Source organism: Hypanus sabinus, chromosome 27 (genome assembly GCF_030144855.1).
Source record: "Hypanus sabinus isolate sHypSab1 chromosome 27, sHypSab1.hap1, whole genome shotgun sequence".
Taxonomy (NCBI): domain Eukaryota; kingdom Metazoa; phylum Chordata; class Chondrichthyes; order Myliobatiformes; family Dasyatidae; genus Hypanus; species Hypanus sabinus.
The window spans coordinates 38,040,642-38,053,486 of NC_082732.1; the positions used below are offsets into that span (position 1 = coordinate 38,040,642).

The 12,845-nt window shown below is 43.1% G+C and overlaps 1 protein-coding gene and 1 long non-coding RNA gene across 10 annotated transcripts in view; one reads left to right on the forward strand and one right to left on the reverse strand.

Moving 5' to 3' along the window:
• LOC132382235 (uncharacterized) overlaps nucleotides 1-12,845 on the forward strand; it is a 49,776-nt gene that overhangs the window by 1,284 nt on the left and 35,647 nt on the right. The window lies entirely within an intron of this gene.
• The window catches only part of kif1b (kinesin family member 1B), a 266,957-nt gene continuing 259,775 nt past the window's right edge, over nucleotides 5,664-12,845 (reverse strand). For all 9 annotated transcript variants that reach the window (XM_059952248.1, XM_059952249.1, XM_059952247.1 and 6 more), the window contains one exon: nucleotides 5,664-10,614. In XM_059952248.1, the coding sequence (XP_059808231.1) occupies nucleotides 10,572-10,614 (43 nt within the window). In that variant the 3' untranslated portion in view covers nucleotides 5,664-10,571. The remainder of the gene's footprint in view (nucleotides 10,615-12,845) is intronic.

A 12,845-nucleotide genomic window follows, 5' to 3' on the forward strand; every position in this document is an offset into this window, starting at 1 on the left:
GATGTGTATTTACTAGTATGGATAGATCTTTAAACACAAAGTACTCTGCAGATGCTGTGGTCATATCAACACGCTGGAGGAACTCAGCAGGTCGGGCAGCATCCGTGGACGGTTCGGCCTGATGTTTCACTCCTGATGAAGGGTTTCGGCCCGAAACGTCGTCACTACCTCCTCCCATAGATGCTGTCTGGCCTGCTGAGTTCTGCCAGCATTTTGTGTTTTTAGTCAACGTTTCGGGCCGAGACCCTTCGTCAGGAAGGAAGGAGGCTGGTAGGTGCCAGGTGAAAAACCAATCTGGAGTCTCCAGCCCATCGAATTCTCCAACTTCCGGTAATCCCCTCCCATCCCACTCTCACTCTGCCAGCTGCCTATCGCCTCTCATGACTCTGCCTTCTACTACCCGTAGTGCTTTCCCCTTGCATTCCTTCTTCACCACCTGCCTATCCCCTCCCTGCTCCCCCCTCACCCCTTGATCTTTCCTCTGATTGGCTTTCACCTTCCCCCTCCCCCCACCTTCTTTATAGGGCACCGGCCCCCTCCCTCTTCAGTCCTGACGAAGGGTCTCGGCCCGGAACGTTGGCTGCTGGTGTCCACGGATAGATCTTTGGCTGATTGGTAAGAGACAGAGCGGGGATAAAGGGTGTTTTTTCTCTGTTTGGTTGCTGGTGTTCCACAGGGGTCAAAGTTGGGACCACTTGCGCTGTTTGTCGGCTTTGCGGCCAAGTTTGCAGACAATACGAAGACAGGCGGAAGGGTAGGTAGTGTTGAGGAAGCAAAAAGGCCACAGAAGAACTTAGAAGCGGCAAATGGAATACAGTGTCAGGAAGTGTTATGGTCATGTACTTTGGTGAAAGAAATAAAAGTGTAAACTGTTGTCTAAATGGACAGAAAATTCAAAAAGTTGAGGTGCAGAGGGACTTGGGAGTACTTGTGCAGTATTCCCTAAAGGTTAATTTGCAGGTTGAGCCAGTAGTTAGGAAGACAAAAGTGATGTTAGCATTCATTTTGAAAGGGCTAGAACATAAAAGTCAGGATACGACGTCGAGGCTTTATAAGGCATTGGTGAGGCCGCACGTGGAGTATTGTGAGCAGTTTTGGGCTCCTTATTAAGAAAGGATATGCTGACATTGGAGGGGGTTCAAAGGAAGGTTCGTGAAAATAATTCCAGGATATGCTGCCTTGTCATATGAAGAGGGTTTGAAGGCTCACTGGAATTCAGGAGAATGAGGGGAGAGCTCATTGAAATGTATTGGATGTTGGAAGGCCTCGATACAGTGACATAGGGAGGATGGGAGAGTCACACAGCCTCAGAATAGAGGGGCGTCCTTTTAGAACGGGGATGATGAGGGGGTGGTGAATCTGTGGAATTAGTTGCCACGGGTGGCAGTGGGGAGGAGTACCAGCTGGCAGGTGATTAGATGAAGCCGGGTGAGGCGGAAGGTGGGCGGGGTAAGGGATGAAGTGAGAAGAAGTTAAATATACTGTTACAGAGCAACACACACAAGATGCTGGAGAAACTCAGCAGGTCAGGCAGGATCTACGGAAGGGATTTCGGGCCGGGACCCTTGGGGTAATTACTCCAGGTTGTAACGTGTAGTGCGGGTAGACAATTGGATGACAGCGCCACTGTGCGGGAGATAAGAGTTCAATTTTATTTGTTCGGGAGACTTCAAACGACGAATAGAAGCGGTCCGTGAGCCTGGGGTTGTACGTTTTCAAGGTTTTCTATCTTCTGTCCGAAAGGGGAGAAAGAGGGGGTGAAAAGAGTTCATCTTTTGAGTCTGAGAACAGCAAGATAGAAGCTGTCCTCAAGTCTGACGGTACGCGCTCGGGCTTTTGAATCTTCTGCCCCACATGGGAGATTGTCTGGGGTGGGGAGGGTCCTTGATGTATTAGGCTGATTTCTTTGGGGGGGGGGGGAGAGTTTGGCTCTTGCGATGGACTGGGCTTCATACGTTTAGTGATAATGACGGAGGTATAAATAGTGGGTAAATCACCGGCCCCAACTTTGCATTTCAGATTATACCCGAGGGTATTTTACAGCAGTACCGCTGGAAGTGCAGCACTCCCTCTGTTAACGTAGATTTCGGAGTCCAGTACTACCACCTCAGGGAGCAACTAGGGTTGGACCAATAAACTCTACTCAGAATGCAAAGCCCATTTCTCTTGAATGAAAATTAACAAAAAGCCAATGATTCTGGGAAATTTTGATTTATTGCAAGATTAATATTAAAGTTCAAAATAAACTTTATTATCAAGTACATACGACCTTCAGATTTCTTGTTGGCATTCTCAATAAATCCATAGAATAATAACCATAACAGAATCAATTGACCAATGGGGATAACTATTCAACTTTACTTGCTCCATCACTGAACTGTTCCCACAACCAATGGACTCACTTTCCAGGACTCTCCATCTTATGTTCCCGATATTTATTGCTTTTTTAAAAAAAATTTTGTATTTGCAGAGTTTGTCTTCTGCACACTGTTGAATGCTCAAGTTGGGAAGTGTCTGATTCTGTTGTGGTTATTGTTCTATAGATTTATTGAGAATTCCCAGAAGAAAATGAATCTCAGGATTGTATGGTGAAAATGAATAAAGGGTCAACATTTCAGCTGGTCTTGCTGAAGGGTCTCAGTCTGAAACTTCAACTCTTTGTTCCTCTCCATAGATGTTGCCTGACCTGCTGAGTTCCTCCAGCATGTTGCTCAGGATTTCCAGCATCAGCAGAATTTTATGTTTATCAAATCAGGTTTAATATCACCGGCGTGTTTTTTAAAAAAAAAAGTTAAATTTTGCGTCAGCAGTACCATGCAATACATAATAAGAGAAAAAACTGAATTACGGTAAATATATATTAAATAGCTAAATAAAATAAGTAATGCAAAAAAAAGGAAAAGTAGTGAAGTAGTGTTCACATTTTCTTTGCAGTGTTTTGGACTAGGCAAAGGTGCTGGGATCTGTATGTGATTAAAGTGCTGAATTCACAGCTTGACAATCATTCCCAATTCCAACTAGATGTGGTGCACTAGTCAAAAATCTTGTGTGCTACCAAGATGCTGTCTTTATGGGGTACTTGAGTACATCAGCTCGATTGATACACAGATATAGTACAGAGTACCGCCATGAGAGATTGAAATTAATTTCCATAGCTTGATCACATTTTACACACACTTGGGAAGAGCAGTGAGTTCTCATTTAATTTTAGTACTTATTTTCTAACCAACACTAAAATCCCATTTTTAACAAAGCAAACTTGTGTGGGTTGAGCAGGATCTGTGGGAGCTGGGGGTAGACGGAATTGTCGGTGTTCAAGGTTACCAGACAACAATCCCAATCACTGGGTTCTTTCCTGTTTTTTTTCCCCCCCAACTTGTTTCACAGCTCCCACAAATATCCCTCTGGAGTATTCGCCATGTTACTAGAGGCAGAATGGTTTGTAGAGGTTAGCATAACTGGACCAGGGGGCATGTCTTGTGAGGATGGGTTGAGTGAGCTGGGGCATTTTTCTTTGGAGTGGAGGATGAGAGATGCCTTGATAGAGGTGTACAAGATGATAAGAGGCAATAGATCGAGTGGACAGCCAGAGACTTTTCCCAAAGGGTCCCCCCCCCCCCCCCCCGGATGAATGGCTGACACCAGAAGGCACAATTTTAAGGTGGTTAGAGAGCTTACAGGCAAGTTCTTTACACAATGGCAGAGGCAGATACATATGGGGCATCTGAGACACAGAATGACAGAAAAATGGAGAGCTATGTAGGAGGGTTGGGTTAGATTGATCTAAGAGCAGGTTAAGGGGTTGGCACAACATCGTGAGACTAAGGGACTGTACTGTGCTGAAATGTTCCACGTTCAAATAATACTTTACAGCGCCAGTGATTAGGGTTTCGTTTCTGCCGCTGTCTGGTAAGGAGCTTTTATGTTCTCCCCATGACCACACAGGCTTCCTCCCGGTGCTCCAGTTTCTTCCCATAGTCGATGTACACATGATAAATAAAGCTAATCCTAAAATCTGACTGTCAAAAATAATTTGATGGCTTGATACGAGGAAATTCAAGCAACACACACAAAATGCTGGTGGAATGCAGCGGGCCAGGCAGCATCTGTAGGGAGAAGCACAGTCAACGTTTTGGGCCGAGACCCTTCGTCAGGACTCATTTGTCCTGACCACCAGCATTTTGTGTGTGTTGAGGGCTTGATGTTTACTGGAAATAGTCATTAAGGACCCCACCCCCAATCACCCAGGACATGCCCTCTTCCCATTGCTACCATCAGGGAGGGGGTAGAAGGCTCCTTCCCCTCTGTTATCAGATTTCTGAATGGGCAATGAACCCATGAACACTACCTCACTGCACTCTTTCTCTTTTTGCACTGCTTATTTAACTTTTTAAATAAATACGTACACTTACTGTACTTAGTTTTTGTGTGTTGAAAAGTACTGCTGCTGCATAACAGCAAATTTCACAACATATGCGAGTGGTATTAAACTGAGAACGCGAAAGCAACACGCACAAAAAGCTGGAGGAACTCGGTGGGCCAAGCAACATCCACAGAAAAGAGTAAGCAGTTGACGTTTCAGATAGAGACCCTTCATCAGGGCTGGAAAGGAACAAAAAGGCAAGAGTGAGAAAGCGGAGTGGGAGGGAGGGAGGGAGGGGTGGAAGTACAGGTGGTAGGTGAAACTGGGAGAGGGGTAAGTAAAGAGCTGGGAAGTTGATGGTGAAAGAGATGAAGGGCTGCAGAAGGGGGAATCTGATAGAGAACAGAAAACCACGGAAGAAAGGGAACTATAAATAGAAATTACTTTATCAATTAAGAAGACTGTTACTCGAAGTACTCTTTCGAGCTTCTGACATCTTGTGTGGATGTGGTATAAATGAAAAGGCAATTTTATATTTGATTTCCTCTGGTTGTACCTTTATTGTTACTTCATTCACTAAACAGTTCAGTGGTCCTGGTTACCATACACAGAATTAGATATCCGCTTTACACGTCTATGCTATACAGCAAATGGATTATAATTAGTACAAATACATGAAATATTTACATTTTATACCTCAAGCTTGGTTCAACATATATTTACAAAATAAAATTATGAATGTGCAGCCACCCTTATGAAGAATAATAAATAATATACAGTGTTGATGAAGGGCCAGGTGTTGATAGGAAGCACAATAAATCAATTTGAACTAAAATATTATCTTGAGTACAATGGATTGTGGTTAACCAGCCACAACAGACTAAAGTTAGAAATTAATAAAATACACACAGGTAACCTGATTACCAGCACATTCAGTAAACCTACGAAGAGCAGCTATGATACCTTTCCTTTCGGTGACCATTTTCTCTCGCTTTGTTTTGAGGGAGATTGTGCAACTCAAATTGCATCTCAAGTTAATACTTTTTAAAAAAAAAACTCTAATCGACTACATAATTTCTTCTCAGTGCGACTTCCAGTAAACAAGTATTATCGAAGTGGTCTGATCAGCTACTGCTTAGCTGAAATATTAATGGAGGTCTGACGACTCATTTACAACTTTAAAAAAAAATTAAAATACACCAAAATGTTACCAAAAATATTTGCTGTATGGTGCTAACTTGTAAAATGATAACCAGAAAAGTTAAAAAGCCAATTGTTGAGAACTCCATTGCTTTTTCCCCCCCCCCCTTGAGCTATTTCCTATTCAGTCACAGAACCCAAATGACTGTCTATGCTCCACCCCAAGGTGCAGTTTGGTGTGGGAATACACAGTATCCCACAGCAAATTTCAGTCTTTTCTGTAGTATATGTCTGTAAAACATGTGCAATTTACTGCAAACAATTCATAAAAAGATAAACAATGCACCAGCTAAACATTACACAGAACATAATAATAAAACTGGGAGAGGCAGCTGAAAGGACCTTTGCTCTGATAATACCTGGATGCATCTTTAAAGGTGTGAACAGATTTGGGTCTCCCCAATGAAACTGGATTTTCAACGTTGCAAGGCTAATAAGTTGTGATTATAAATATCTGTCTGACCTGGAACAGAAGGATTTCTCTTGCACATTTTAATAAAATAGACATAATCAGGTCTTCCTTTAACATTCTATCTGCCTTCCTTTTCTCATGGTCATTATATGGACCCTAAATATATTGCACTGATTTGAAAATATGCAGTTGCTTAGTGCACAGAAATCATTCAGTCTGATTCTACAGGCACAGAAACATTAACTGACCAACAGAGGGCCGGTAATATTTCTACGAATCAACCGTTTTGTTACCCGTGCTCCAGAGGTTGGCTGGCCTCCAGCACGGTGTCTCTCACTGAATGCTCTGTAAACTGGCTAGTTTCAGGCACTCAATGAACTGCATCAATAAAACAAAGTCACTGAGCCGAGTTCCTTCTTCCATACCAACATCCACATAATGCTGTATCTTCAGAATCCTACACAGATAATAAGCAGGGGTGGGTGTCATTCTCTTGAGTGGAAATATTAATGAACATATTTCAGCGATTTGTTTTGTGCTATCTGTTAAACTTTGGAGGTTTTAATGTGAAAACTACCAGTTCTTCTTCGAGACTTGAATACTCTTAATGCAAGTTGGAAGGAAATACAGCTATGGCAATTTTTTAAAATGTGGCAATTGTTTTAAACAAAAATACTGCAAAATACATTAAAATAGATAAATTTTAACAGTAAAATGATGTGCTTTTGTTGACAAGGGACCAACAACATTAGGTGTATTAAACTATTTAATAGGTTTGAGTCCTCACTAAGTGACCTTGAGCACTTTGACCTCTGCACCGGTGACATCATGGTCTGCAGGTTTGCTGGCCTCAGTCATGTCCTCTGTTCTTTCAAGCAGGTTTTTACAGCTTAGAATTAGAATGCTCAAGGCCAGTTAAACAAAGTTTAGTGTCAGGAATTCAAAGGAAAGGAGGACACTTTTTATGTCTTTTATAATACAGCTGATCTTGTACATAAGTGAATTAATCCCACTTATGCTCCAAAAATCCTGTTTCTTCATTTTATTTTTGCTTTAAAAAAAACCCACAAATAATCTCCTTCTGAATCATTTGTGTCTTATGATTCATGGTTCTATTAGATATCTACAGGGAAGGTGCATTAAGGTTATTCAATACAGAGACAGCACAAATGATTTGTCCATGCTTGTGAATTATGTTCCATCTGGAAGAAGTGACAGATTTGCATATTTAATATTTGATTTACTACGTTTATATTTCATTATTTATTTCATATTAATCAAGCTGTACAAGTAATTGAAGCCCAGATGCACTTACAGTAATTAAATAAATATACTTAACTTAAAACTTTCCTAATATGCATTGTTTTTATTACAAATTTAACTTTAAAAAAAAAAGCAGCTGTTGTTACAGATAAAATCAAGCTAGGATTTAGGGAATGCGGACCTTATTAAGGATTGGAAATCCAGTTTCAAGATTAAAATTGTTTCTCAGATATTCAGAGCAAAGACCAAACCTTCTCAAAGTCATCTCATAACAGCAAAAAAAAAATGAAAATCAAACACCAGTCAATTGCTGCCATCCAATTCTTAATCGACTTGCCAAAACCACATTCATCCTGGTAACTCCTGCAGTGGACAATTCAATCAAAGAGGGCTCCCTCTCCCCAATAAATGTCTAACAAATCCCCTTCATTTCTACTCAACTAAATCAGTGCTGACCAGCTATTAAAGCAGCTTACAGTCTCTAGGTAACTGTTCTATGAAAATTCCAGTCAATATCACTACCAGGGTCCCTTTTGGTCAAACTTTATTATGGAAATTATGACCTTCAGTAATTTTCGAAGAAAAAGTGCATGTTTACTGTCTGATAATCAGCAGTGATGGTCTGTTAACTGAACCTGACCATAAATTCTCTGCGACGTCCTGTGCCTGTGTCTGTTCTTTAGTGGGAAAGTGTGATACCTTAAGCATTTGTAGGCGAGTGATTCTGTTTCCTCATCTGAGAGCAACCAGAGCTTTAGAAGGAAGCTCTGCAGTGAACGGAGGGCTTTCGAAGCTGCCTGGGGGAGCCAGTGTTAATTTGATGAGCCAGCAATGTTTCGTTCCTGCAACAGTTTGGCAGGCACGACATCATAGCCAAACACACCCTGAATGTTTTTCCAATTTAAAAAAAAATCTACATTCTCGTGTAGCCTGCTGCTTTCACTTCTTCATTACAGTTCCATGAGCCAATATTTCCACAAACACCGACGTCTCTTCAGGCAGCATCCGATTTAGTTGACCTGCAGCTAAACAGATTGATGGGATTTCTTTAGGTGATGCGTTGACGAGGACAAGCACGAGAGGATTTGAGAAAGGCTGATGTGCGAATGCCTTTAAATGGCCATGCTCAGCCTGTCGTATACAGGGTTAGGCTGAAGGCGAGAGACTTTGAAGATGCTTCACTGACTGCAGAGCCACGGAACAGATTGTGAAAATTATTAAAAAAAATGTATAAATACAGGGGGAAAATATGAAATGAAACCTCCTCCCAGCCTGGTGTCTGCGAGTCCACTAGAGGCTGTTGGTGGCCTGCCCTGGGGTTGGAGGCCTGACTGCCTTTGTGAGTGGGGTGGGAGAGAGGAAAGGGGCCTATTTGTTTTGCTGCTATTGCTTGTGTTGTTCTGTTTACGTGATGCTGAACATTGTGGACGTGCCCTGCCGTGCCACTTGCGGGCTGCCCCCAGCATATCCTTGGGTTGCGATGGTTGTTTACGGAAACACTGCATTTCACTGTGTGCGATAAATAAATGAATCTGAAGTCCGAAGACTGCATCACTCTGAAGAGCATCTCCTGACATTTCAAAGCCCAGATGGTAGGACTAATCCTGTATATAACTGTTGCTATAAGCTCCGTTGGGTAGCCCCAGGCACAAATATGCACCTTAAAATCATCCTAATTTTTTTTACACTGCTACTTCCTAACAACCCTCTTCCTTTCAAAGTAGCAGCTTTCCCTGCAAGTGATCCAGTAGAGAAAAGGTCAGGAGTGAGTAAACTCCTTAATGTGACCTAATGGATTAGAGGGCAACTTAGTTCCAGGAACTTCTGATTAAATGTGAGAACACAATGCTGCTTTATAAGAGCCTGGTTAGACCACACTTGGAATATTGTGTTCAGTTGCCTCAGCGTGGGAAAGATGTGGAAGCTTCGGAGGGGAGGGAGGCCACTGGAGGTTTACCAGGATGTTGCCTGGACTGGAGAGCACGTTTTACAAGGGAAGGTTGAATAATCCAGGGGTTTCCTCTTCGGAGCAAAGGAGAATGAGAGGCATGCAAGATGAGGCATAGGTTGAGTGGACAGTCAAGGAACTTTTTCCCCAGGACAGAAAGGGCTAATACCAGAGGTATTAAGGTGTTTGGAGGAGAGTGTAGGGGGATCTCAGAGGTAGGTTTTTTTTATATACACAGAGTGTTGTGGTGCATGGAACACACAGGGGCAGTAGTTGAGGCAGATACATTAGGGGCATTTAAGGGACTCCTGGGTGATAGAAGAATGGTTATGTGGGAGGGAAGAGTTGGATTGATCTTGGAGTAGATGGGCACATTGTGGGCTTGGAGTGCCTGTGTAGGGCTGCAGTGTTCTCTGAATCTATATTTTTTTTAAAAAAAATACAGCTTGCTGCGTGATTTGTAGAAACGTTTTCAGTTCTCCATCTGGCAAGGACGCCGGCTATTTTAAGACATTATACCCAATCTGTGAAGACCGCCCTCCGGTTCCTCACCAAAACACCGGCACCCCGTTGCTCGGGAAGCTGAGAACCACGTGCATCGCTGGTCAGATCTTGCTGCTGCATAAAGAGGAGTCGGTGGTGAACTTCGGAAGGCAGATGCGCACTCGAGGAGAGAGAGTTGACAAGGGAGAAGAGTGCCGAGATGCCGCAGCATCCGAGTAAGACAGTGTTGAATTCCAGTTGCTTTCCCAAATGGTTGCTGCTCTTGTTCTATCGACATTATGGACTGGCGAATTCACCAGCCGCTCTGTGTAAACCTGCTTGCGCGCTCTCCGATGTAGCATGTTCAGAATGAGTTTCAGCCTAAACCCAGCAGCCCTGCAAAGTTCACAGCTGCTACCTCGTGGCAGCTGCCAACATTCCAGAGTACCGGAGATTAGGAAGCATTATACGCCAGAACACACACAGCGTCCCTAAAATACCACCCAGCAGACACGAGCCTCCCTGCCTCTCGTGTAACTGCCAGACCTGTAGCCAGCTGCGGTTATCACGCAGCCACACCTCAAGGGCTGCAGTTTGATAGGTAGCAGAGATGAGGACATCCTACAGACACGAGGAAAAAGCAGGAGTGAAGAAAGGTGGTTAATCGTGCACGGACTTGACTATTTTACAACATGCTACTACCAGATTCGGAACGGATGTAAAACAAAAAGCATTTTGTTAACCGGAAAATAAAAAAGGTGCTTAGACAGAGTATTAAGCCACAGATCTACATGTACAAGAGAAATGCTCAGGATTCACTACGGTTAAGAGCAACACTTGAATGTTCAGAAGGCAAGTCAGAATCACTACGTCATTTCCTGCTCTCTGCTGAACGCTTTCCTTCACATAGTTGGTTGCCCTGAACGTCTTCGAGCGAGTTTTGACCTATAAAGGAAAGCAAAAATTAATACATTCATTAAATTTATGAAGGCATTGATCCATACCAAAATTAAAGGGGAAAAAACAATTATTTGCGTGTATAGAGCACTATTAATGCCACAAAACACACTGAGGCACTTTCAGGAAGTTTAGAAAATTAACTATGATGGCGTTCTGCTCTGACCGCACCAAGGCAGGACCACCCATTGTACTTGTACTTCCCATTTCCATTCTGACAAGTCGGTCTATGGCAGTGGTGTCCAACCTGGGGTCCACAGACCCTTTGGTTAATGGTAAGGCTCCGTGGCATAAAAAAGGTTGGAAACGCCTGGTCTACGGTTCCTCTTCTGCTACACCGGTCTCTCTCAGGTAGGAGGAGCAATGCCTCATATTCCACCTGGATCACCTCCAACCTGATGCGTGTACATTAATTACTTTAATTTTCCTGTAACTTCTCCCCCTCTCCCTTCCCCATTCTGGCTCCCCTCTTGTCCTTGCCCTTCTCTTTTAAATATAACTAATGACTTGGCCTCCACAGCCACCTGTGGCAATAAAATCCAGATTCAGCACCCTCTGACTAAAGAAATTCCCCTTCATCTCTGATCTAAAGGGACAACCTTCAATATTCACCTCCTGGTATGGAAATGCCAATGCCCTTGAATGGAAAATCCCACAAAGAGTAGTAGATACGGCCTCAGTCCATCATAGGTAAAGCCCTCCCCATCAATGAGCGTATCTACATGAAATGCTGTCACTGGAAAGCAGCATCTAACATCGGGGACCCCCAGCACCCAGCATATGCTCTCACCTCACTGCTGCCATCAGGAAAAGGGTACAGGACCCTCAAGACTCTCACCACCAGGTTCAGGAACAGTTATTACCCCTCAACCATCAGGCTCTTGAACCAGAGGGGGTAACTTAACTCAACTTCACCAGCATTTCAATGTCACTGAAATGTTCCCTCAACCATTGGACTCGCTTTCAAAGACTTGTCATCCCATTTTATTTATTTATTTGTTGTTATTTCTTTCATTTTGTATCTGCACAGTTTGTTGTCTTTTACAGACTGGTTGGTGCAGTCTTTCATTGATTCTATTATGGATTTGTTGAGTCTGCCCACAAGAAAATGAATCTCAGGGTTGTATGTAGTGAAATATGTACCTTGATAATAAATTTAGTTTGAACTTTTTGAAACACAGAAAAAGTTACAGCATATGAGTCCAAGTCCATATGGGCTTGTCTCAAATTCTGCCAACTTTACCCAGTGTTGGAAATCTTGCTTTTTTAATATACTGATTTAGCTTTCTTTGGAACGCCTTAGCAGCTATACACTCCGTAGCCTCTATTACTTATCTCCTCTACCTAATAAAGTGGCCACTGAGTGTACGTTCATGGCTGTCTGCTGCTGTAGCCCATCCACTTCAAAACTCAATGTGTTGTACTTCCAGAGATGTTCTTCTTCAAAGCACTGTTGTAACACGTGGTTATCTGAGTTACTTTTGCTTTCCTGTCGGCTTGACCCAGTCTGTCCATTCTTCTGTGACCTCTCTCACTAACAAGGCACTTTCGCCCACAGAGCGGCCGCTCACTGGGTGTTTTTAGCTTTTTTGCACCATTCCCTGTAAACTCTAGAGTCTGTTGTGCATGAAATTCCCAGGAGATCAACAGTTTCTGAGATACTCAAACCACCCCGTCTGGCACCAACAATCATTCCACGGTCAAAGTCATTTCTTCCCCATTCTGACGTTTGATCTAAACAACAACTGACCTCTTGACCACGTCTGCATGCTCTTATGCTTTGAGTTACTGCCACATGATTGGCTGATAAGATACTGCATTAACGAGCAGGTGTCCCTGATAAAGTGGCCGCTGAGTGTGTCTCATTACGACTTTGAGTTTGACACGTCACCTAAGACCCACACTCAATGTTTTAGGAACAGCTTCTCCCACTCAGTCATCAGATTCCCGACTGGCCCATGAACCCATGAGTATTTTATTTATTTCTTGATTAGTAGGGTGTCGAAGATTATGGCAAGAAGGCACCTTCCTGTCAGTTTGCACCAGCCTGGCCATTCTCCTCTGATCTCTCTCACTAACAAGCTGTTCTTTGTCTGCAGAACTGCCCCTCACTGGATTTTTCTTTTTGTTTCTCTCAACATTCTCTGTAAACTCTAGAGACGGCTGTGCATGAAAATCCCAGGAATGGGGTTGAGAGGGATAATAAATCAGTCATGATG